The 26,935-nt window shown below is 44.2% G+C and overlaps 1 protein-coding gene across 6 annotated transcripts in view; it reads right to left on the minus strand.

Moving 5' to 3' along the window:
- Window positions 1-26,935, minus strand: part of MEIS1 (Meis homeobox 1) — a 374,507-nt gene that overhangs the window by 287,496 nt on the left and 60,076 nt on the right. For all 6 annotated transcript variants that reach the window (XM_033938659.1, XM_033938662.1, XM_033938661.1 and 3 more), the window contains exon 7: window positions 21,400-21,511. In XM_033938659.1, the coding sequence (XP_033794550.1) occupies window positions 21,400-21,511 (112 nt within the window). The remainder of the gene's footprint in view (window positions 1-21,399; window positions 21,512-26,935) is intronic.

The following is a 26,935-nucleotide window of genomic DNA, read 5'->3' on the forward strand; positions in this document are numbered from 1 at the left end:
TTACCACATGCAAAGTTGTCATTTCTTTAATAAGACATTAAGGGGGTAATAATAATTTAAAAAAAGGTCTAAAAGTGTCCTAAATGGCTACTTGGACGATCAAAAAGCCTGATCGTCCAAGTACCCATAACCAAAGCTGGTTTTTAGACGTATCGAAAAACAGCTTAGGCCTTTCCCCTGCCTCTAGACGCACAGAGAGAAAAGAGGTGTGTTTAGAGGAGGGGAAAGGGCGGGCAGTTGGTGGGAGGTGGGCCGACCTACACCTAGGCGTACAACAGGTATAACCAAAACAATTACAGGTTGCCTAGTCCGCACTTAGACTTTTTTGACTTAGATGTAGTCAAACCAGGTCTAAGTGCCAAAAAAGGGGCCGCTGGTGCCATCAGTTCAGCGGCCCGGCAACCGACCTACCGCAACCATCGCGGCAGGAGAGATGCCTCATCTCCCCTACCGCGATGCCATCACTCCTCCACCCGAACTGCTGCGACCCGCGGCAGGAGAAATGCCCTATCTCTCCTGCCGCGGGTCGTGGCAGTTCCAGTAGAGGAGTGATGGCATCGCGGTAGGGGAGATGAGGCATCTCTCCTGCCACGATGCATCACCCCCCCACACACATACAACATCGGGGCAAGGGGAGCCCAAGCCCTCTTGCCCCGCCGACTCCCTGACTCCCCGTCGATATCGGGGCAAGAGGGAGCCCAAGCCCTCTTGCCCCAAGGCAATCGTGCCCCCCCCTCCCGCCAAGAACAAGCAGGCCAGGAGGGAGCCGAAGTCCTCCTGGCCCCGGCGACCACCCACTCTGACTCGATCGGACAAGGAGGGAGCCCAAACCCTCCTGGCCCTGGCGACCCCCCCCCCCCCCGCCGCTACTCAATTGGGCCAGGAGGGAGCACAAACCCTCCTGGCCCTGGCAACCCCCCCCCCCGCCGCTACTCAATTGGGCCAGGAGGAAGCCCAAACCCTCCTGGCCCCGGTGACCCCCTACCTCCATCCCCCACTACAATACAGGCAGGAGGGATCCCAGGCCCTCCTGCCCTCGACGGAACCCCCCTCCCCCCAACATCCGCCCCCCCAGAACCCCCGATCGGCCCCCCCCAGCCGACCTGCGACCCCTCGGCCGACCCCACGACCCCCCCCTTCCCCATACCTCTTTAACATTGGCCAGACAGACGGGTGCCAAACCCGTCCGTCCGGCAGGCAGCCCACAGCAGAATGGGGCCGGATTGGCCCAGCCCTCCCAAAACCCCACCTACAGGTGGGGCCTAAGGCACCTGGGCCAATCAGAATAAGCCCGGGAGCCTAAGGCCCCTCATGTGGGTGGAGCCTTAGGCTCATGGCCCGGGTTGGACCCGTCGAGGGCAGGAGGGCCTGAGATCCCTCCTGCCCGTATTGTAGTGGGGGGTGGGGGGTCGCCCTAAAAACCTCAATTGCGCTAAAAACCTCTATTGCGGTTTAGTAAAAGGGGACCATAGTGTAAAATATAGACAGCAGATATAAATTCAGATACATTTTGATCACTAAATTTAAAATAAAATCATTTTTCCTACCTTGTCTGTTGATTTCATGAGTCTCTGGTTGCACTTTCTTCTTCTGACTGTGCATCCAATCTTTCTTCCCTTCTTTTAGCCTGTATGCTTCCTCTCCTCCTGACCTCATTCCCCCCCCTCAACGTTTTCTTCCTCTCTCTCTGCCCTCTCTTTCTTTCTATCTTCATGCCCCCTTTCTTTTTCTGTTTCTCTTCTTTCCTTCTGTCTCCCTGCCTGCCCTCTTTCTCCCTCCCTGCCCTCCCCCAAGCCACTGCCACTGCCGCTGCCATCAGATAACAGGCCCCCAAACCGGCCGCCGCCGGCCAAGCTCTCCCTGCTTCGGGCCCACCAGCATTCCTCTCCCCGACATCAATTCTGATTTCGGAGAGGAAGTTCCACTGGCCAGAATTTCCTCTCCGACGGCAGAATTGACGTCGGGGAGAGGAAAGCTGATTGGCCCAAGATCGACCTATTGGGAGAAATGCTGCTGGGTCCTGCCTTTGAGGAAACAGAAAGTAGGCAGGACCTGGCAGCAAGAAGAGCAAGTCGCAAGCTTCACTGACCTGTCTCCCGATTTAGCCTGCGAACGGGTCTCTAACATGTGCGTGCCGGCTTCCCTTCTCTCTCCCCCTCCCCGACATAACTTCCGGTTTCAGAGGGAAGAGAAGGGAAGCTGGTACAAGCACACGTTAGCCCCCGGAGCATAAGTTCTCCAAGCCGGTTTTTTTTTTTAATGTTGAGCAGCGGCGGCAGCAGCAGAATTCAGGAGCAGGCCAGTCAGGAGGGGAAAAAAGAGAAGGGAAGAAGGGAACCCGCTCTGCGATCGACTGGGGTCGCCTGAGCGAGCAACCTGTCGATCGCGATCGACGTATTGGGCACCCCTGCTCTAGCCCATTCATCTACTTAGATGTCTTGGCTGCCAGGATGTCCAACTTTATTCACCATTCTTGCAAAATGTACAAATCCAAACCATTTAAACGTGGGAGGGGCCAGCATCGTAATGGCACTGCTGTGAACTTCATATAAAGGGTGCCATAATCCCTTAACAATTTATGCCGAGTCCTCCAAAACTCCCCCAAAACCTACTATACCCACCTGTCTACCATCTCAATAGCCCTTTTGGCTGTAGGTGGCACCTATATGGCAGTAAAGTAGGGTTTTGGTGGGCTCACACTTTCCACTACAAATGTAGTGGTTAAAGTGGCTTAAGGGCCAAGGTCCTCCTCTCTATGGCTCACTAGCCCACTCACCAAGCTACTTAAGACACCTGTGTGATGCTGTATTAGGCTTTCCCATACCAGATGCTGCTGTTCTAGAGAGTACTGTTTCATTCAAATTTTGGGGGGGTGAGAGGGGGTCAATGGCCACTGGAGGAGTGTGGGGATCATGACTTTATCACTTCAGTGGCATTCTGGTCAGTTTGTGTGCCATTTTGACACTTAGATACCTTTAAAAGAAGTCTAACTTATAATGTCTAAGCTCTGTCCAAGACATCTTGGGAAATGTTCAATTACTGGCACAAGAAGTCCAAGTCTAAACCTGCCCAGAACACGCCTCCCTTTAGTTCTGGATGCACCATTGATGTGTGCAATTGTTGCATCCAGCCCTGGCCATGGAACTGCTACACACAGAAGATTGTATGCTAAGAGCTGAAGTGTTAAATACTTCTTTTTAGAAAAAAAACTCCATCTTGCAATTCTGAGTATCCCTAATGGCTTGGCTGCTCTCCACTGGAATAGTAGACTTTTTTGTAACCACCATCACAAGTGTCCACTTTAGGGAAAAGAAGAAATCTGCCATGATCCTCCTGTGGGAGAACTTGCTTGTGAGTTTAGTGTCCTGGATAGCTCCATCAAGCTACTCCCACCATTTGAAAGCAAGCATGAAGAAATGGAAAAGCCCTAGATTGTGGCAGTATAGAAAAAATAAAGTTATTATTATTATTATTATTAGAATGTTTGCAGAGACTTTCAAGAATGGGATCCCCATCTGTAGCGATAGAGCAAGCTTTAAACTAAGTAGAAGGGGAAAGCCGACAGTCGACCTGGTATCGATGGTTCGGGAAACAGTACCCAGTGAGGGTACTGAGGGGAAAGATTTTGGGGAAGACACAAGTGGCAAGCAACAGACTATGAGCAAACAAGGGAGTCAGATGAAGCGAGAGGGGGAAAGGATGAACATACTGGAAGGGGAAGTCAAAACGGGATTGGATGATGAGAAAGAACAAGAGGAGGACAATAGGAACACGCCACAAGGGGAAGGCAATAGGAATCTACCACAAAGAGAGGACAAAAGAGACAATACTCAGGAGTTGACAGGCCAGGAAGGGGACAGAATGAAGCATGAAATGCAAGGTAAAATAGAAAGGAAGGGAAAATGCCAGGACTTGAACTGCATGTATACAAATGCAAGGAGCCTAAAGAACAAAATGGGGGAACTAGAAGTCATGGCCAATAAGGAGAAACTAGACATCATAGGGATCACGGAAACATGGTGGAACGAGGAAAACAAATGGGACATAGTACTGCCAGGATACAAACTCTACCGAAAAGACAGGACGTACCAGAAGGGGGGAGGAATAGCACTATACATAAGGGATACCATCCACTCAACCACTGTGGACACAGCAGAGACAAATGCCCAACTGGAGTCATTGTGGATCAAAGTACCAGGAAGCAACGGATCCGAGATAAAGATGGGACTGTTCTACCGTCCACCTGGGCAAACTGAAGCTGAAGATACAGAAATGGTAGCCGAGCTGAGAAGGGAATGCAAGAACCCAAACACCATAGTTATGGGAGATTTCAACTATCCTGGGATAGACTGGTGTCTTGGAAATTCAAAATGTGCAAGGGAAACGGAGTTCCTGGAAGCAGTCCAGGACTGCTTCATGGAACAACTAGTCGAGGCACCAACGAGAGGATCAGCGACTCTGGATCTGATCCTCAATGGGCTGAAAGGCCCCGCGAAGGATGTGGAGATCATAGGACCACTAGGAACCAGTGACCACAGCATGATTCAGTTCAAAATGCAAGTAGGACTACCTATGGGAAAGAGAACCAAGGCAACATCATTTAACTTCAAGAAAGGGAACTATGATGCCATGAGACAAATGGTGAGAAAGAAGCTCAAAAACAGCTCCAAGGAAACTCGGACTGTGGAGCAAGCCTGGTCCCTATTCAAGGACACAGTAAACAAGGCACAAAACCTATATATACCAAGATTTAGGAAAGGTTCCAAGAAGAATCAGACAAAGGACCCTGCATGGATAACCAGTGAAGTAAAGAAAGTGATAGGAGACAAGAAAAAATCATTTCGGAAGTGGAAAAAGGACAAAACTGAAGGAAACTGGAGAGAGCACAGGAAGCAACAAAAAGAATGTCACCGAGTAGTCAGGAAAGCCAAGAAAGAGTATGAGGAGAGTCTAGCAAAGGAAGCAAGAAATTTCAAACCATTTTTCCGATATGTGAAAGGGAAACAGCCAGTGAGGGAGGAGGTGGGGCCCCTGGATGAGGGTGACCGGAAGGGAGTGGTGAAAGAGGAAAAAGAGGTGGCTGGTAGGCTAAACAAGTTCTTCTCGTCGGTCTTTACAATAGAGGACACATCCAGTGTGCCAGAACCGGAAAAAATCTTCAGGGGAGAACAAGAGGGGAAATTATCGTGCATGGAGGTAAGCCTCGAAGACGTTCTCAGGCAGATAGATAGATTAAGAACAGACAAAGCTCCGGGCCCAGACGGGATCCACCCGAGAATACTGAAAGAGCTCAGAGATGAAACAGCAGAGTTACTGCAGCATATTTGCAACCTGTCCTTGAGAACAGGGGCAATCCCGGAGGACTGGAAGATAGCGAATGTTACACCGATCTTCAAAAAAGGATCGAGAGGCGACCCGGGAAACTACAGACCGGTGAGCTTAACCTCTGTTCCGGGGAAGATGGTCGAATCAATGATCAGGGAAGGTATCAATGAGCATATAGAAAAAAATAATCTGATGAGATCGAGCCAGCATGGTTTCTGTAAAGGCCGATCATGCCAGACAAATCTACTGCATTTCTTTGAGGGGATAAGTAAGCAACTGGACCAAGGTGACCCAGTAGACATTATATATCTAGATTTCCAAAAAGCCTTCGACAAGGTGCCCCATGAACGCTTACTGAAGAAACTGTGGAGTCACGGGGTGGAAGGGAACGTGTACAGATGGATCAAAAATTGGCTGGCGGACAGGAAACAGAGGGTAGGAGTAAAGGGGCACTACTCTGACTGGATAGGGGTTACAAGTGGTGTTCCGCAAGGGTCAGTGCTGGGACCATTGCTGTTCAATATATTTATTAATGATCTAGAAACGGGGACAAAGTGCGAAGTTATCAAGTTCGCGGATGACACAAAACTCTCCAGCAGGGCCAGAACTGTTGAGGAATGCAAAGAACTGCAGAGCGACCTGAACAAACTGAGTGAGTGGGCAAAAAAATGGCAGATGAGCTTCAATGTGGAGAAATGTAAGGTCTTACACATAGGGAAGGGGAACTCCATGTACAGCTATACGATGGGAGGGAGGGTACTCGGGGAAAGCAGCCAAGAAAAAGATCTGGGGGTATTGGTGGATAACACAATGAAGCAGGCGGCACAATGTGCAGCGGCCTCAAAAAAAGCGAACAGAATGTTGGGCATTATCAAAAAAGGTATCACTACCAGAACAAAAGAAGTTATCCTGCCACTGTATCGAGCAATGGTGCGCCCACATCTGGAATACTGCGTCCAATACTGGTCGCCATACCTCAAGAAGGACATGGCAACACTCGAGAGGGTCCAGAGGAGGGCAACGAGGATGATAAAGGGTATGGAGAAACTTTCATATGCCGAACGGTTGGACAGGCTGGGGCTCTTTACCCTGGAGAAGCGGAGACTGAGAGGGGACATGATAGAAACTTATAAAATCATGAAAGGCATAGAGAAGGTGGAGAGGGACAGATTCTTTAGACTAGCAGGGCCAACTAAAACAAGAGGTCATGCAGAAAAACTGAGAGGAGACAGATTCATAACGAATGCAAGGAGGTTCTTCTTCACTCAGAGGGTGGTGGACACCTGGAACGCGCTCCCCGGAGAGGTGATAGGACAGAGTACAATTCTGGGGTTCAAAAAGGGACTGGATGATTTCCTGGAAGCAAAGGGGATAACAGGGTACAGATAGAGGTTTACCTTACAGGACATTTAGCGAATAGGGTATGGATATTTTAGGTTAGGTAGGGAACACTTTCAGGTCATGGACCTGGGGGGCCGCCGCGGGAGCGGACTGCCGGGCACGATGGACCCCTGGTCTGACCCGGCAGAGGCAACGCTTATGTTCTTATGTTCTTATGTAGGCTCCTCCCAGATGGGTGCAGAAATGTGGAGAGCCAAAAAGACCTGCTCAGGTAAGGAAGTGAGCCAATCCCAATGAAAGCTTTTCACAGCTAGGGAGTCCTCATCCTCTTCCAAGGATAGCTCCAACTCCATCTAAAGAAGCATCCCCAAGAAAGGAACCATTGTACTTTGTGTCATCTATACCACATATGTGCTCTGCAGAGGACAGAGATAGGTTTAGTCTCTATTCATGATCAGTGCCATCACTGAGCAGCCTTGCCCACTTTCAGACACAGGCTGGTCCTCCTGAGGCTGGGGGCCCCTCAATAAACTTGATCCCCCCCAAAGGACCTGATTTTATCTCCAGTAAAGGGAATATCACTATACTGCTGCTTTTTGTGGTTTATATCCATCTCTGTGGTCTTCTGTGATTGTTAGATTATGCCTCTACTCTGGATTATCTGTTGCCTGGCTGTCAAGGCCTACTGGACTTAAGTTTAGAATTGCATTTTTATTGACTCTGAGATGGTTTTTGCCATCTATTTCAGGACAACCTTGATATATTGGTTCACACTTTTTTTTCTTAAACTTCATGTTCATGCTTTCTAAGATACTAGTTGAGATTGTAACTGAATCAATGCAGGGCCCATACCATACATAGATGTATCCAGCTGGTGTATGCCCTCTTACAGTGTGACTTCTTTCTTTTTTTAGTTACATCTGTTGATTGTCAGCAGAAACAAACATGGGCACCACAGTGGAAATTCGTGTCATGGCACTTTTATCATTTTTTTCTGAGTAAAAAGCAAAAATTATAAGTTCCAAAATTCATTGGAATAAGGATTAAGCTTGCCAAAACTATTAAGTACTACTTCTTCAGAACCATGTATGCAATGGGAAAAATAGGGCTGGTTGAAAATATAATGTGAAATGCAGTATAACCCACTGAAAACTAAAAGGAAACAATGCACTGGAAGATAAACAGAAACTGGTGTCTCGCTAACATCATGAGAATCCTCAGATGATTCAGCACTCCTATTTTAAAGCACTAGTTCAGGCTAGATTTTTTTATAATATCAAGTTGCTTATTTCTTGGTTCAATTTGTCACCTTTGGTTTCATTTATCAGTCTCCTTCCTTTTGGTTCTAAAATATTTCTTCTATTTTTATACTTTTTTTTTTAAGAAGTCATGCCCCCTTTAAAAAAATTTCCTTGGCATTGATCAGTGTGGTCTTTACATGAGATTCTCACAAATATCAACTTGGCAATACTCTAATTTACTTAAAAATCATAATTTAATGGGAAGATGAGTTGAAACAGTTTCAAATTTCAAAGTACATTATGAATGAAACAAAAGTAGAAGGAGGGAAAAAGGGAGCCTAAGGAATTTGTTTGTTTAATTGCAAAAATATATTATAGGACCTGTGTAATAAAGGTTTTCTCCCACATTGGGGGAAAATATGCAGGGTCCCATATGTTTAAAAAAACCATAAACACAGGAATCATTGTTTAAAAAATTATAAAACACACAATACAGTGGATTCACCCAAATTTTCTTTTGTCTCTAGATGCCAAACAGCAAAAAATAAGCAGGTTTTGCTCTCCCTCCTCCCCTTGACGGAAGTCTCCACAGTGCTGGCTGGGAAAAACAGAAGCGGCTAGATCACCTCTAGGGCTGCTCCACACCACCAGACCTGCCTATACTGAACCCGGCCTAGGGAGATTGTTCCCCCCCCCCCCAACGGAAGTCTCCACAGTGCTGGCTGGGAAAAGCAACTCCTCAGGGCTGCTCCACACCACCAGAGTTGCCCTGACCTGAACCCAGCCCAGGACTTAAGGGAACCGGTGTAGGAGATTGTGCCACCCCTCTCCGAACAACAGGCTTCTCCACGGTGCCTATTTAGGTGGTACACCAAGCAGCATGCTGCTGCTTGGCACGCAGCCTAAGGTATAGGAGCTGAACTACTACTACTTGCATGATCAACCAATATCAAGTAAATCCTATGCAGAGGACAAGCCATCTTGCTTCAATTTGATATCCCCGCAGCCTTCGACTCCATAGACCACAAGTTACTACTAACAAGGCTCAACAAAACTGGAATAGGAGGCACAGTTCTAGATTGGCTCAACTCATTCTTGACCAACAGAGAATACTACACTGTATGCAAAGACCTACTCCCAAATCTGGAATCTTTTTGTGGAGTTCCACAAGTTCCTCATTGTTTCCACTCCTATTCAACCTCTTCAAGTGCACCCTTGAAAACACCAAATTTGAAAAGGGAGAGCAGCTACACACCTACAGTATGCAGACGCCATCTTTCTACTTATACAACTGGACCTGACTACACCAAACACCTCAGAACATGTCTCAAATGGAATAAACAAGCTATCAACTTGGGCAACCAATAAGTTCAAATTAAATATAACCAAAACCAAATTACTCTGGTTTCACATAGCCCAACAAACACTTATACTACCATCTGGAATGATTCTCAGTGTACACGAAATCTCCAAAGTATTTGTCCATGACTCCACTCTCTCCTATGCCACACAAATCTCAAACCTTTGGAAGAAATCTTTCTACCACATATGTTTGATCAGACCCCTCTTTTTTTTTAATAACACTTCGTCATCCTGGTTCAAATGCTCATCTTATCACAACTTGACTACTGAAGCTCCCTATTTTCAGGCCTCAATACCACCCAATTACATAGATTACAGCTTATTCAGAACCAGAAATTAGGCTGATCTTCAGACTAAAGAAATAAGATTCACTTATAACCTACTATCACAAACTTCACTGGCTACCTATGATCCAGAATATCATTCAAAGAATCCTGCAGCTTATTCCTATACGTCACACCAGTTCCTCAGAGGTACCAATAGAACTCTTACAAGCACAAGGAGCAGGAGCTACTACCATGCCCCTCTTCTCTACCTGTAATAAAAGGGAGAGATCAAAGGCAATAGAGAAAGTCCACAACTCATCTGTGCAAAAATCACTCATACTTACTCTCTGCCACAAGCCTCAGCACCCAGTCCCAGATTCCAACTGGGTTTCGAGCATTAGGTAGAGGGCATTTTATTCTTGCTCACTGATGCTGTCTTCTGGGCATTGTCTCAATTGTTGTCCAATCACAGCACTCTTGGGACCACTTCTTACTTTACCATGGCACAGTAACCCACCAACCATCCATAATATCTGAGAGGTTGTGGTAACAAGGAAGGGTGGTCTTTGAACCTCCAGGTTAAGAGCCTGATCAAAGGAGGACTTTAAAACGTGCCATGAATGACTGTCATTTCCCAGCCATTCATGGCACCTTCGGCCACCAGAAAGAGCTGATTAGAGAATGAACAAAAGAGATGGTGATCTACTGTCATTAGCAGCTGATTTGGGACACAGCAAAACAAGTGAAATGCTGGGAGTGGTGCAAGAACACAGGAAAGAAAACAGAGAAATGGAGGCTGCAGGAATCCAGCAGGGCTATCCAGTATACTGCATCGCATGTCATATGTATGACTACCTCCCCTTTGGGAGGCGGGCATACATATGCAATCGATGCCAGGAACTGGATAGCCTGAAGAGGGAGGTCGGAAGGCTGCAGGTTAGAGTCCAGGAGCTGGAGGGACTCTGCTCAATAGAGGAACAGTGTGGGGAAACGGAGGAGACTACCAGAGAGAGCCACATCTCAGAACAAGTCAGAGAGCTCGAGAAGTACATAGAGGAGGCCTGGCAGATGGCAGAGGCACAGGACCACCAGCGTATCAGACGAGAACCGGCAGCTGGAGGTCAGGAACCAACAAACACCATGGGAGTGGGACCTAGCGTAGGGTCTGAAAATGCAGATGATGGTACCCAACAGGACCTGGCGGAAGGACCAGCGGAGATCCAGCAGAGCCCGGAAGACACGGACCTGAGACCAGAGAGACATCTGAGGAAGGGGAAATCTGCTGTTGTAGTAGGAGACTCAATCCTGCGAGAAGTGGACAGTCACATTGCCGGAGGAAGGGAGGACCGACTAGTGACATGTCTCCCGGGGGCAAGAACAACGGACGTCATCAGCAGAATTGATAGAATCCTGGAGGGAGCCGAGACAGAGGAGACGGCAGTTGTAATCCACATTGGAACCAACGACGTCAGCAGGAAAAATTTCAACCGGACTACACTGACTGAGCAGTTCAGGATCCTGGGGCGGAAACTGAAGCTGAGATCAAATAGGATAGCCTTCTCGGAGATCCTACCAGTACCGAGAGCAGACGCAAGAAGACAGAGCGAACTACAAGTAATGAACGGATGGCTGAAGAGATGGTGCGAGGAGGAGGGATTCCACTTTGTTCGAAACTGGACGACCTTCTTGGGGAAGAACAAGCTCTACAGGAGAGATGGACTGCACCTGAGCACAGCTGGGACGAGGCAGCTGGCAAGAAACATCCAAAACGCCATAGACCTAGCTTTAAACTGAAGAGAAGGGGAAAGCCGGAAGTCGATCTGGCCTCGACACACCGGACATTGGTATCAAAAAATGATACCGAACAAGGACATTGCAAAAGAGAGCTTGGGACCGAGTGGGATCTTTTGGACAAAGGGACTGAGAGAAAATTCTTGGGCAAAGGGACTATGAGAGGCTTCTTGGATAAAGGGACTGAGGGGACACTTTTGGGCAAAGGGACCGAGTGGGAACTCTTGGACAAAGGGGCTGAGAGGGACTTTTTGGACAAAGGGACTGAGGAGACACTTTTGGACAAAGGGACCGAGTGGGAACTCTTGGACAAAGGGGCTGAGAGGGACTTTTTGGACAAAGGGACTGAGGAGACACTTTTGGACAAAGGGACCGAGTGGGAACTCTTGGACAAAGGGGCTGAGAGGGACTTTTTGGACAAAGGGACTGAGAGGGAACTTTTAAACAAAAGGGTTGAGTGGAAATCTTCAGAAAAAAGGCCCACAGATGCAATGCAGGGGCCCAGTGCACAAACGAGCCTAACAGACATGGTTGAAAGAGAACAATGGGAGCAAGAGGACCATCCAAAAAAGGAGATACTGGATGGGGGCAAAACGGACACGCCACGGGAGGTGGATGACCGAGTAAAGGCAAGCCAGGTGGGAGCGCCGAGCCATGGAAAGAAAACAGCAGGGCGGGCGACAAATCAGGACCTATATTGCCTCTACACAAATGCGAGGAGCCTCAGGGCCAAAATGGGAGAGCTGGAAATTATAGCCAGTCAAAAAGCCCTGGACATAATTGGAATCACAGAAACGTGGTGGGCTGAGGATAATAAATGGGATGTGGTCATACCAGGGTACAAACTTTACAGGAGAGACAGGACACACAAGAAGGGTGGAGGAATAGCGCTATACATAAAAGACTCCATACCCTCAACCAAAATGGAAACAGCAGTAAGGTCGGAGGGCTTGGAATCAATATGGGTTAAGCTACCAGGAGGATCTGGAGCAGACATCAAATTGGGTCTATACTATCGACCGCCTGGCCAATCGGAAGAAATCGACCGGGACCTGGAGACGGAACTGCGGCAGGTATGCAAGAATGGAAGTGTGGTGGTGATGGGAGACTTCAACTACCCTGGGATAGACTGGAGTATCGGGCACTCAAGTTGCGAGAGAGAGACCAAATTCCTGGAAGCCACGAGGGACTGCTTCCTGGAACAGCTGGTCATGGAACCTACACGAGGAGAAGCTACTCTTGATCTAATCTTCAGTGGACTGGGGGGACCTGCAAAGGAAGTAGCGGTATTAGACCCACTGGGAAACAGCGATCACAACATGATCCAGTGCAGACTAGAACTGGGATCATCCAGGGTGAAAAGAACCACAACAACAGCGCTCAACTTCAGAAAAGGGAATTATGATGCAATGAGGAAAATGGTGGGGAAGAAACTCAACGGCAGCACAAGGAAGGTAGAGTCCGTAGAAAGCGCCTGGACCCTGCTCAAGCGTACGGTGCACGAAGCACAGAACCTGTACGTCCCCAGGTTCAGAAAAGAGTGCAAGAAAAATCGAATAAAGAACCCAGCATGGATAACGGCAGCTGTAAAAAAGGCGATCAGTAACAAGAAAGCATCGTTCAAAAAATGGAAACAGGATCAAACGCAGGCCAACCAAAAGGAACACAAGGAAAGCCAGAAGGAGTGCCACCGAGTGGTTAGGAGAGCAAAGAGGGAATATGAAGAGAGACTAGCGGGAGAGGCAAAAAATTTCAAATCATTCTTCAGGTACGTAAAGGGGAAGCAACCAGCGAGGGAGGAAGTGGGGCCCTTGGATGATGGGGATAGAAAGGGAGTAGTGAGGGAGGAAAAAGAAATAGCTGACAAGTTAAATGACTTCTTTACGTCGGTCTTCACGAGGGAGGACACATCCAACATTCCGGAACCAGAGGAAATAGAAAATGGAGATCAAGATAACAAGCTGGTCAAATTAGAGGTGAGCCAGGAGGATGTCCTCAGGCAGATAGACAAGCTAAAGAGCGACAAGTCGCCAGGTCCGGATAGCATTCACCCAAGGGTGCTCAAGGAATTAAGGAATGAAATAGCAGAGACACTTCAGCAAATATGCAACCTATCCCTAAAAACTGGAGAGATCCCGGAGGACTGGAAAATAGCTAATGTCACGCCCATCTTCAAGAAGGGTTCGAGGGGCGACCCGGGAAACTATAGGCCGGTAAGCCTCACATCGGTCCCGGGAAAGATGATGGAGGCACTGATTAAGGACAGCATCTGTGACCATATCGAAAAAAATGGACAGCTAAGGTCGAGCCAGCATGGGTTCTGCAAGGGTAGGTCGTGCCTCACAAACTTGTTGTACTTCTTTGAGGGGGTAAACAACCAGGTGGACAAAGGAGAACCCATAGACATAATTTACCTAGACTTCCAGAAAGCCTTCGATAAGGTACCACATGAGCGGTTGCTCAGGAAGCTATGGAACCATGGGGTGCACGGGGAGGTCCACCGATGGATCAAAAACTGGCTGGCAGACAGGAAGCAGAGGGTTGGTGTAAAGGGCCATTACTCGGACTGGCAAGGGGTCACGAGCGGGGTTCCTCAAGGATCGGTGCTGGGACCGCTCCTGTTTAACATATTCATTGACGACCTGGAGGAGGGAACAAAATGCGAGGTCATCAAATTTGCAGATGACACCAAACTATTCAGCAAGGTTGAAACCACGGTTGACTGCGAGAATCTCCAAAGGGATCTTACGACATTGGAAGAATGGGCGAAAAAGTGGCAAATGAGCTTCAATGTAGGGAAATGCAAGGTCATGCATATAGGGAGAAGGAACCCGATGTTCACTTACAAAATGGGGGGATCAATGCTAGGGGTCAGTAATCTGGAAAGAGACTTGGGAGTGATGGTAGACACGACATTGAAGGCGTCGGCACAATGCGCCACAGCCTCGAGGAAAGCAAACCAAATGTTAGGTATCATTAAGAAGGGTATCTCGACCAGAACGAAGGAAGTCATCCTGCCACTGTACCGGGCTATGGTGCGCCCGCATCTGGAATACTGTGTACAGTACTGGTCACCGTACCTCAAAAAGGACATGGCAATGCTTGAGGGAGTCCAGAGAAGAGCAACTAAACTGATTAAGGGTATGGAAAACCTTACATACACTGACAGACTGAAGAAGCTGGGGTTGTTCTCCCTGGAAAAGCGGAGACTCAGAGGAGATATGATAGAGACCTTCAAGATCCTGAGGGGCATCGAAAAGGTTGACAAAGACAGATTTTTCAATTTGAAAGAAACCACAAGAACAAGGGGTCACTCGATGAAATTGAAGGGGGACAGGTTTAAAACAAACGCAAGGAAGTACTTTTTCACACAGAGGGTGGTGGACACATGGAACACCCTTCCGGAGGCCGTGATAGGAAATAGCACAGTACAGGGTTTCAAGGAAGACCTGGATAGGTTCCTGGAAGACAAAGGGATTGAGGGGTACAGATAAGAGCAGTGGAAGGTTTAGAGATAACTGTAGAGGTAGGCAATAAAATTAGTCAGGGACCGCTGACCAGGCAATATGCCTGATGGGCCGCCGCGTGAGCGGACCGCTGGGCTGGATGGACCTCTGGTCTGCCCCGGCGGAGGCGACTACTTATGTACTTATGTACTTATGTACTTAAGAGCTCCTGTTAAGAACAGCTGACTGGAAGTCCTTAAGTGGCCCCCATAAGATTAGGCTATGGGTCAAATGCAACGCACAAGCTAGAGGCTTCCCACCCTTGACCTATTCACTCAAATATTAAAGCAGTTTTAGCTTACATTATGAAAGCAGATCGATGTTAATAGTTAACACAGAAATAGGACAATGTGCACTAACTCCTGTGTTATCTAACAAACTCAGAATGGGGCCAAGACTGGGTATGGACAGAGTTTTACACTTGGGGGCAATTATATCTAGTGTGCCACAAGTTAGAAACCAAGATGTAATGCGCTGAGCATCAAGGTGCCCAGATTCCATTATAAAATATCAGATTATGTCAGCATTTACTCAATAACACCTAGGTATGCCCAATTAGGCCATGCCAATAGCAGGCATAAAAGTGCAGGCCTACATGTGGCACTCAAATCAATGAGCATTTAATTTATAGCACATAATTTATAGTATTCTCAAGTGTTATATCAGTACAATCATTGAACCTCAATCCTCTCTTCCCCATTACTTCACTCATAACTCGGTTCTCTTCAAACTGCTATAATATAATGGAGCTTATACATTCTGTAATTCCTTATATTGTAAGTCACCTTGAACCTAATTAGGCATAGTGCAACTCAGAAATACTGCATTAGATTAGATTAGATTATATACATAAGCCTGGGATGTGCCCAAGCTTCACCCATGTGCCTCACTCTGTGCATACCCCCCCTTGCATTTATGCACTACGGGGTTATTTTACTAAACTGCGGCAAAAAAATGGCCTTAGCATACCATTTAAGCAGATATTTCCCAAGTACTAAGACCACTTTTCCTGCAGCCAGAAAATGGTCAACCTAGAGATAGAGGATTACTGCACAGGTCCTGGACCTGTTGGGCCGCCGCGTGAGCGGACTGCTGGGCACGATGGACCTCAGGTCTGACCCAGTAGAGGCATTTCTTATGTTCTTATCCATTTTCCAAATTAATGACCAAACGCTGATTTCAACATTAGTATATGGCCATTAAAACAAATTAGTGTGTGAGCCCCTACCACCTCCTATTTTGCAGGCAGTAAGGGCCCGCTTGCTAGCCCTGCACTAATGAATTAACAAATGGCAATGCCCCATGCGTTGATTCAAGCTGTCACACCTACTCCCTACCTTCAGACACACCCCTTTCACAAAGATAAAATTTACTTTTTTGCATGCACAAGTGCACATTTTACTAAAGGATGCCAGAGTGCACCCCATGGTAAGCCTTTTTAGCCTATGGTAAGCACATGCTACTGCAGTGTAGGGCAGATCCACACATAACTCTTAATGACTGCCAATTAAGCACTGATTGTCGATTGCTAGCACCAACTTAGCCAATTACTTTAGGTGCATATCTGCAATCCACACCCAAAACTGAGCACCTAACTTTGGGCAACCCAGAACTTGGAAGTAGATGTATTTTCTGTGTTAACTGCTTAGGCAGATGCTTGGAAACTTCAAAGATTTCACAAATATTGCACAATAAAAGCAAAACTTTACTGCGTTTTAGTAAAGACCTCTTTTGTTTCCTAGAGGCTTAGACATGAATACAGTTATTCGCTCTCCCAACCAGTGGCATAGTGAGAGTGAGAGTAGCCCGGGGCGGTGGCACCCTCCCTCGCCCTTATCTCCGCCCCCTTGCGCCTTCCTCGATCCTCCCTGCCGCGCACACGTCCCCCCTTCCATGTCCCCATTCCTCTAGTTGTTCACTGACACGAGCAACAAGAGCTTTAATGTGCTCCTGACAACCCTGTTGGCTCTCCCTCTGACATCACTTCCTATATGCGGCACCTGGAAGTGACATCAGCAGGAACACGTTGAAGTGATTGCATACAGCGGTGAACCACTAGAGGTACGAGGGAAGGGGGCGCATGCAGAAAGGGGAGGAGAAGAGGCAGGGGATAAAGAGGAGGAAGGGTGCCAGCGCCCCCACCAACATGGTGCCTTGGGCGAACTGCTCTTGTCCCTCCCCCCTTACTATGACACTGCTCCCAACTACTTGAAGTCTATCTCTTGTGTGCTGCTACAATCATGCACCTCCCTTTAAGTCCCCCAGGAGTCATTTTGATAGTTTTAAAATTTTTTACACTTACAGACAACAACAAAACTAGATGCACACCAGCACGCAGAATGGTTAGTTGCTTTCCCCAAGTTTTAATAACTGAATAAACCCTCTCATATAAATTCTGCTTTTGAATGGCCAGTGCCACTTTACCCACAAGTGATCAGAATGCTTCTTTTTCAAAATGGCAATTGGGTGGGAAATATGATCACGTAACCCCATTACTCTGAAATGCTCATGGGTTATCAATTAATCAAATAATTTCTTATAGGATTTCATTAATAATGTTTAAAACAATTCATTCTAAATCACCACAATTCATCGACAAATATCTTGTTCCATAACGAGCCATCACGAAGTCTCAGATCATCTGATCGTAAATTGCTTTCGGTCCCCTCCCTCCGAATAACAGGAACAAAAAGGAATTACATTTTTTCAGTGGTGGCCCCGCAAACTTTGGAATACCCTTCCAGCCCCTGTTAGGGAGGAGAATAACCTTGTTCAAAGGCCTACTCAAGAGCCACCTATTTAAAGAAGCATATAACACTTGATTTTTTCATTCTTCAATCTTCTCCAAAAGAAACAAGTAGCAGTGCTCTCTCCCTTTTTGTTTGTTCCTCATTTTTTTTTCTTTCCTGTATAACTTGTAGTTCCAACCCAGCCTCCCTCCTGTTTCATGTTTGTCTGTTAAATTCTCAACCAATTAGTATGCTATTTGATGTTTTACTTAAACTCTTTTAATTATTTGGTTATTGGCGTTGTATTTTATTTTTAAATATGTTTATGCTTTTTTTGTATTTAAGTTCTTAATTATATATTAATTTGTTTCTTGCTTAGAATTTAGATAAGCGATTCAATAAATTTTAATAAAAACTTGAAATGGATGGGAGATGGTAATTTTCCTTTGAGATTCCAGCTCACTTAGAACCAGGGCCAAGATCTTTCACCATATGATATCACCCATAACGATGTAGGGATTTTATAATCACTAACATTGCAGCCATTCTTCAGTAAGGGACCGAGCACCACAGCTCTTTCTCAAGCCTGCGATCCCGTTCCCTAAATCCAGCAGTTATATGATGAATGAAATTCCCTATTTCTCCCCTAAAAGGGTTGTGAATGTTTGTTCAGAGCATATCTAGTCCCAGAAGTCTTGGGAGAAGTAGACTAGATCTAGGAATAGAATTCATAGGCCCTGCCTGGCAGTGTGTAGCTTTTCCTTCAAATTCTATATCAGAACTGTTTCCCCTTGAGCTTCTGCTTCTATGGAAAATACTACCTTCTTTTACTTTATGGAAATGTGATTTCCATATCACTATGATGCTCCATTTTTTTCTTTCTTCCTCCTTTTAGAGAGAATGTAAGAACTGCCAACTGGGTCGGACCAAAGGTCCATCGAACCCAGTGGCCAATCCAGGTCAGAAATACGAGTATGTGACAAGATCTCAGAAAAGCAGAGAGATTCCATGCTGCTTATCCCCAAGGATAAGAAGTGGCTTTCCCCAACTGTACCTTGTTAATAACAATTCATGAACCTTTCTTACAGGAACTTATCCAAAATATTTCCTAGTATTATTTGAATTTTTGTTCACTGCCACACATTGAGCGGATGATTTCAATGAACTCCCATGAAAATACGCAAGTCCTTTTCCTGGGTGGTGACTCCTAATGTGGAACCTAGCATAATATTTATATCAATTAGACTATTCTTCCCTATGTGTATCACTTTGCAATTGTCCACATTAAATTTTATCTGCCAGTCTCCCAGTGTCCTCCTACAATTTCTAAAAAATCTGTTTATGATTTGACAGCATTAAATAATGCTGTGCCATCTGCAAACTATTTTCATTTCCAGTTCATTAATAAATATTTTAGAAAGCACTGGGCACAGTATAGATTTCCTTTAAGAAAATTGGCCAATTATCCCTACTCTGTTTTCTATCTTTTAACCAGTGACACTGCCTCCTGTCCCATGATATTTTAATTGCCTCAGGAGAATCTCATAAGAGACTTTTTCAAATGACTTATGAAAATACAAGAATACCTTTATCCATAGCTCACCTTTATCCATAGTTTTATTCATGATTCAAATAAATGTAGCAGATTGGTGAGCCATGTTGGCTATGGCCCATTAATTCAAGGTTATTTATATTTAAATAAATATTATTCTTTATAATAGTTTCTACTATATTATTTTTCTCAGCATTGATGCCAGAATCACTGGTCTGTGGTTTCCCAGACCACCCCTGGAACCCCTTTTTAAAACTGGTGCTATGTTTGCCATCCTCCAATCTTCAAGTACCACAGATGATTTTAGTTGATTGCAATTTCATTTTTAGGTTCTTTCAATATTCTGGGATGTATACCATCCAGTCCAGGTGTTTTCCTATTCTTACCATATCATACAGTTTCTTATATCCCACAGTTTTCAACAAGGATTCAGTGTGGTTAACAATGAGATTCTTAAACCAGTAAATATGGACAACGGTTGAGATGATTATTGAGAGAAGCATTTTTCTTAAATTGTAATGTGACTTTTGTTGACATAAATCCTGTAGCAGACTATTCCAAACTTTGGAGCTTAAAATTCAAAAGTAGATTCAAGTAACTTTTTCTGGTGGACATGCAATGAAGAAAAAAGGGTCAACTTACAATAACAGGAACTCGTAACTGTGATTCTGGAGATTAGTCCATTAGAGGTTTCTATGTATATTGCTTTATGAACCATACAAGCAACCTTAAATTGAATTCTCTATTTTTTTTATATTGGTAGCCAGTGTAACTCTCTTAGCAGTGGACTAACCCTCTCAAAAAACCAGTCTGGTTGCTGTATTTTGAAGTAGTTGCAATTAGAGAATGACATGGGGACAAATTTTTCCCTGTCCCCACAGGAATTCATTTTCGCGTCCTGTCCCAGCGAGTTCTTTTCCTGTCTCTGCTCCATTCCTGCAAGCTCTGTCCTCATCTGCACAAGCCTCAAACACTTAAAAGTGTTCAAGGTTTGTGCAGTTAATGCAGAGCTTACAAGAATGGGGCAGGGACAGGGACAAAACTCATGGGAACACAGGACGGAGAAACTGAGTTCCTGGAGGGACGGGGACAAATTTGTCCCCATGTCATTCTCTAATGCTTAGTGCTGGTGTGCGACGCATAACTTAGGTGCAGACATTTAGACCAGCTAAAACCAGATCTAAATGCCTATGCCTAATTCAGTCATTCATCAGGCATTTTCTATAACAATGTACCTAACTTTTAGGAATCCGAAATAAAACAATTTAAAGCAAAATTAAAACCATTCTTGTTCCAGGATGCCTTTGGACAACAACTGTCCTCTTAAGGACAAAAATTAAAATTATTACTTTTTACCCTAACCTATTGTGTTTTCCCTTTTTTGTTTCACTTCTCTTCTACAATTGTAGTTATTCCCCTTTTTTCCTATTGTTTGAAGTTGGTCTATATGTCTTATTAGTGTTTTATCTAGTATCCCCAGTTTTAATATGTTTTTATGTAAATTTTATATTGTACACCGCTTAGAAACCTGATTAAGTGGTTTAAAAAAATCTTTTAATAAACTTGAAACTTGAATGCCCCTGATCTGCCCCTGCCATGCCCCCTTTTCAAATTCATGCACTGCAACTGGTGCATACTTTTTACAGATATGTGTTTTTCAACTTGTGTGTATAGCTTTTAATTAGTTCCATTTATAGAGTCAATTATGAGATCTTAATTCCCAATTATTGATGCTGATTAGGTCAATTAATCAATTAAGTAAGTTATGCTCATACATCGGCTACATGCACCGATGCATGTACACAACTTTAAGCACCATATATAGAATCTGGAGGAAACTGCATCCATCAAGGAAAGAGAAGAATGGGAAGGTCCTCTTAGTGATACACTTTATTTTGAAATCTAAAATATATTATCATCATTTTACAAATGTTACAACAATTGCATTTCCTTAAATAAGAACAAGCTTTGCATATTTTTTTTAAATATTTTAAGCAGGTATTTAAGTAGACAAATAGATATTCATTTTATATGCAACACATACTGCAAGATTGGTCCATATGCTAATCAAATTTGATTCATGCTGATAGCATCTATCAGACAGACATGCAATCTACTTTGCGGGCAAAAGACACTGAAGATTATTTTAAAAAATATACATCAGCAAAATAAACTCTCTTAAGTATTTCTGATTTTGCAAACCTTGGTTACAGATTTACCATGATTAACGCATTGAGAATTTTTACTTTTCAAGTAAACCAAGAAACCAACAAAAAATAACCTTACCTTGTTCACTGCTGTTGTCCCCACTGTGCGACGTGTGCCCCCCGCTAGAGGGTCCAGGAGTACCCCCAGAACGTGTTGATGCTGTGTCATCGTGGTCTCTGCTCCAAGATGGCTGTGAAGAGTAAATTAAAATGGAAATAAAGATGAAGATACAGAAAAGGGAATTAAGCTAATCATTACAAAGCAAGGTCTAACAAGAAATATGCAATACAGAGACATGAATAACAGGTATTCTCCTATAGAAAAATACTAACGAATGAATCTGAGCTTTTTTTCCCCCTCTCTAAGCTAATATAAACTAAACCATGCAGAATTACTTTGCAAATAATCACATGCTCTATTACCTTAGAAAACAGAAACATTCCAGGGAATGGAGCAAAATAACAGCTACTTGATTCTAGCTATATTTTTAGCATCAACAAACCCTCTGGCACAGCAGTCTGCTGCTGAGCAAAAAGCAAGTGAGATTGCAGGCCTGTAGTAGGACAGTTTATATAGGCTTTCCGATTCATCAGGGAAGACAAACATGGAAGGGCTTTTAAGACCTCATTCATAATTAGGCCTAGGTCCATAATAGCCAATATGTGTCAGCTGTTTGCCGGATGGTATGTGGCAAATGGACCAGGCAGTGGGACAAAAAAGCAACGAGAACAACAATGGTGTCACATGGACCTGTGTACACACTGCCCCATGCAGGGCCTTCTTGTACTATTGAACAGAAAAACAGATGTTACTTCTTATCACTGGGTGCATTTGAAAGTAGCATTCAGATAGGAAAAATTGACTGTAAATTAAATTCTTAGGGAAAACAATCGTGGCAACACTCCTCCCAAATCTCTCTTTATCACCAGAAAAGGTTTTAATTAGCTTTTAGTGCTCATTTTTTAAAACCATCACAGTGAGTCACTGGCCATCCTACACAGCCTTTCTATGCATAATGGAAGAGCCTGTGTCTAAGCAATCTGTATAATATTATCTCCTAAAAGTATTACTGAACAGTACTCTTCCACTGAAAACACATTCGCATGAGTATAGGGATAGATAAATATGTGTGTGTGTGTGTGTGTGCAAGCAGAGCAGTACTCAAATATGGCTCACATCCTGGCACTGTTTCAGAAGTACTTTCAAGGCTAGTTTAAATCACAAACCTGCATATAAATAAGATGAAAAAGACCCCATCTTTATTATCTTGTTTATTGGGTCTTTGGACTTCATGCCTGAATTTAAATGCAATGAAAGGAATGAACTGGCATGGCATATGAATATTGTAAACAGCTATTACGGTTATGTTTTAAACTGTGTTAATTGATCTAGTAAATCTGTGATTGAAAAGAAGATGTGTGAACTGAGAAAGAAATGCTTTTAACAAATAATGCCCTCTGCAGCATACCAGAAGCATGTTGTAAGAGGTAATCTGGAACACATGCTCAGAATGCAAACAGTTAATGCAGAAGTTTGTATAACTGCAGCTTTAAAAGGGGGAGTTGTTTATTCAGAGCTTGGGGAAAAGAATGGTACAGCACCCGAGGGACAGACAATGCCAGGCACAAAGCCCTAGTGCCTCAACATGCAAAAGGATGTTTTTCTATGTGCTACAAATCCCACTTGAAAATATAATTAGAAGGAGAAAATGGCAAACTATTGCATTAACTGTAATTGAACAAAAGACCAGCAAGACATGTGGGAGGTTGCAGGAACCCGTGGGAGTTCTGGGATGCATCAGATCCTAGGAGTGACATCTCCAGGGCACTCTCATTCTATTTATGTTGCCCCTCACTACTATTGTTAACTAGTGATCTGACTTGTAATTAATAGAAAAGCTGTAGATAACAAGCTAAAATATAGAGTAGGCGACTCTGCTCAGCAGAAATGTGTTGATTAATCTGATTAAAAGTACAACTCTGAAAAAAGGTGACTTAGAACTAAAGAATTATGCTTCATTATGCAAGAAACTGTCCCTTTTAAATGCAACAACAAACCTGATATATTCACTATCTTTTAATGAGCTCTACTGATTTATTCAGCTCTGCTCAGCTCCATCCCCCACTTTTCCACTGTGCGGGATGTAGATTAATTCAGTGCTTAATTGTTTAGTAAATTCAATTTTCCACATTCTATTCTGCATAGCTTTAGCTAAGGTTCTTAAATCTTCAGCAGTGAGCTCTGAGCCCAGCATTTGTGATCTGCGCCTACCTATTTTCATCACCATTTTTCTTCCTCCACCACTTAATTCACCATGAAAAGATTTTCCTTGCTGGAAACTCTGATTCTGCTATGATCTGTGAGGCATTCCAATTCATTGCATTTTCATTGTGTTGGGTCTTAGATGCTGGGTTCCTCTTTTCTCACAGCTATCGCCACATTATACGGGCACTCATGCAAGAAATGTTGGATTCCTCCTCAGTTTATCAAAACTGTGTGCAACATTCATGCAACCTATATGCTTAAGTTCCTGAATCCACCAGGGGCACCACTTAGTGGTTTGTGATTAATGTGATGTTCAACGGCACATGTTATGTATACACGCCGTTCTGCCATCCATGCAGAATGAGAGAAACCTTATGAAAACAGAGTTCAAGATGTTTTTACCTATTTTCTTTCATGTACTAGCTTTTCAACAGAGCAAACATTCATTTTCTAACCCTACATTTAGATAAATTTAAGAGGTAACCCAAACAAACTGGGCTCTGCATGTCTTTTTATTTTATAAATACATCATTACTGACCAAAATCCACAAAGATGACCCCGGTGTGCCTGCACAATAATGTTTAAATGTGTAAATTAACAGGAAGGACTATTTTCACATTTTGTGAGAACAGTTTGCAAAGTATTTCTGAGGCATGATGGGGGGTGGGGGGGACGAGACAGGAGGGAAGGTTTGGTGAAAGTGTTAAAGCTGGCTGGCTGGCTGTTATGCTTCTTGACACTTTAAATCTTGAATTAAAATAAAACTACATTGCACGCATAGCTGTACCTATTCTGAAGTTAGAAAGCTGTGAATTTCATATCTTAGATTTGGTTTGCACCTGCAGTAATAAGAAATCTGGATACAAGATAAATGTAATAAAAATGTAGAACTATGAATTACATGACAACTGCACTACAAGGCCTATAAACTACAGGGAAATAGGGTTAATTTGCTGTAATAACTGTTACATTTGGATGGGGGTATTACTTAATGACCCCATCCAATACATTAAAATTTAATCATACTAATATAGGCCTCATCACAGGAAAGTCAACTTATAACACTTGAGATACATCAACAATACACCAATAACTCACCTCCCCCGTACACCAGAGCAGATCAGCCCTCAAGCTCGTCTACCCCTTTGATAATGATTGGGCCTCTTGGCCCCCTACATTGCAAGAGCTAACATAACCCATTACAACAACACAGCCGTCTCCATCCCTATTCCCTCATGGCTCAGTGGTGGCAGATCCTACACACGCTTTGGCATTTGAATAATAAGATCTGCAGCACCCCTTTGATTCTTGCACTAGCTGACAGGAAGGTAACAGTAACTAGCCTTTTTCTGCCAAAGACATACCTAAAGGCCTACATAGCCTAGCAGGGTCTGAGAGTAACGTGTTTCCCCGAAAACAAGACCTACCCTGAAAATAAGCCCTAGCATGATTTTTAAAGATGGTCCTAATATAACCCATACCCCAAAAATAAGCCCTACTTATGATCGACCCCCAAAGCCACCCCAGCATTAGCCGATTTGCCAATCATCTCTCTCTCTCTTCCTCTCCTCCACCCCAATTCTTCCTCTTTCCTTTCTCCCCCCCCCCCCCCTCCCATGTGCAGCAACTTTCCTCAGATAGATTGTGAGCCCACCGGGACAGATAGGGAAAATGCTTGAGTACCTGATTGTAAAAACCGCTTAGATAATCTTGATAAGCGGTATATCAAATCCTAATAAACTTAAACTTAAACTTAATAACCTCTCAACCATCCCCTTGTACAGCATCTTTCTATCCTTCCCACTGACCCTCCCACCGTGAGCTTGACATATCTCCAACTCCGAAGCCTTGAAAACAGTGGTGGCAGCTTCTCTGAAAGGGCTGCTTCGTGGCCTTCCCTGCCGGGGAGTCTACCTCCAACATGTGGAGTATGATGTAGAGGTTGAGAAACACTGACTAACCTGTCTAGGAGGAAGTCAAAAAGACTTCTTTTGCTTGGACCGAGGTTGCACAGAGGTTTTCTGCTGCCTCTGACACCTTTGAGTCATTGTGCGGTTGGCAATATCTGGGCCTCGAATAATACATAGAACATCTAGAGGCATTTGAATATCTTCATGGCATCTGAGATTGATGCGATTTGGACAAAGATAAGGTGATCATACAGTCAACATGTTTTTGGAGTTTCTATGTAGTTTCCTCAATACGGTCTCCGAATAAATCTTCTCCTGTACAAGGTATGTTGGAGAGATGATTTTGCATGTTGGCATCCAGATCAGAGATTTTTTGTAATTGAATTTTAAAAAATATAAACAAGCAAACCTTACTTGAAAACAGATTTAGAAAGAACTCCCACATAACATATGGCACCAAGAATAATAGAAAAGTAACATTAATTATTTAGTCCACAAGATTTAGGATCCAAAGATAAGAAACAAAAGAGACAGCACTGGAGAATACTCCAACAGCCGGTTCGTTAAACTATGGGCAATACTTTTGTACCAATCATTACTCCTCCCCCTTCTTTAGCCATAATAAACTAGAGCTCAGAGATTTTATTTATTTATCCAATTTTCTATACCGTTCTCCCAAGGGAGCTCAGAACGGTTTACATTAATTTATTCAGGTACTCAAGTATTTTTCTGTCTATCCCAGCGGCTCACAATCTACATAATGTACCGGGGGCAATGGGGGGATTAAGTGACTTGCCCAGGGTCACAAGGAGCAGCATGGGTTTGAACCCACAACCCCAGGGTGCTGAGGCTGTAGCTTTAACCACTATGCCACACACTCCCCTCTTAACCATGCTTGCTTTTGCATAGCAATTGAGACTGCAGAAGTTCTCGAGGTTATGTCAATGTCGAACAGGCTGTGTACTTCCTGGTCTCCAGGAGATCATTCATTAAATGTTGGTAAGAAGTGATGTATTCTGATGTATGAATCGGTCATAATTTGACATTTTCTGGATGTGAGATTTCATGTAGAACATCATTTAGAAACTGTAGTTTAGATTTCTGTTTGCTAGCATAGATCCTTGGAACATCTTCGCCAAAATTTGTCAAGAGTTTTATCTTTTCTTCCAAGTGGAGTGTTGGCGTAAGTTCTGAAAGTATTTGCTCACTTCAAAGCAGACTCCACGACCAAAGAATAATGCTGTAGTTGTGGTTTGTCAAAACCAGGGCATGTATGGATATGGTATGGAGTCCAGTTTGTGGGACATTAAGTTCTTCAATGAAGCCTCTTTCATGAGAGGAACCTTTATGCAGTTTGTAGGGCATTGTTTGTAATCTGCATCAGATTTTATATCAGACTCCATTTTTATAGGCAATGCCTGCCCTATTTGTCTTATGA

Source organism: Geotrypetes seraphini, chromosome 3 (assembly GCF_902459505.1).
Source record: "Geotrypetes seraphini chromosome 3, aGeoSer1.1, whole genome shotgun sequence".
In the NCBI taxonomy this organism is placed as follows: domain Eukaryota; kingdom Metazoa; phylum Chordata; class Amphibia; order Gymnophiona; family Dermophiidae; genus Geotrypetes; species Geotrypetes seraphini.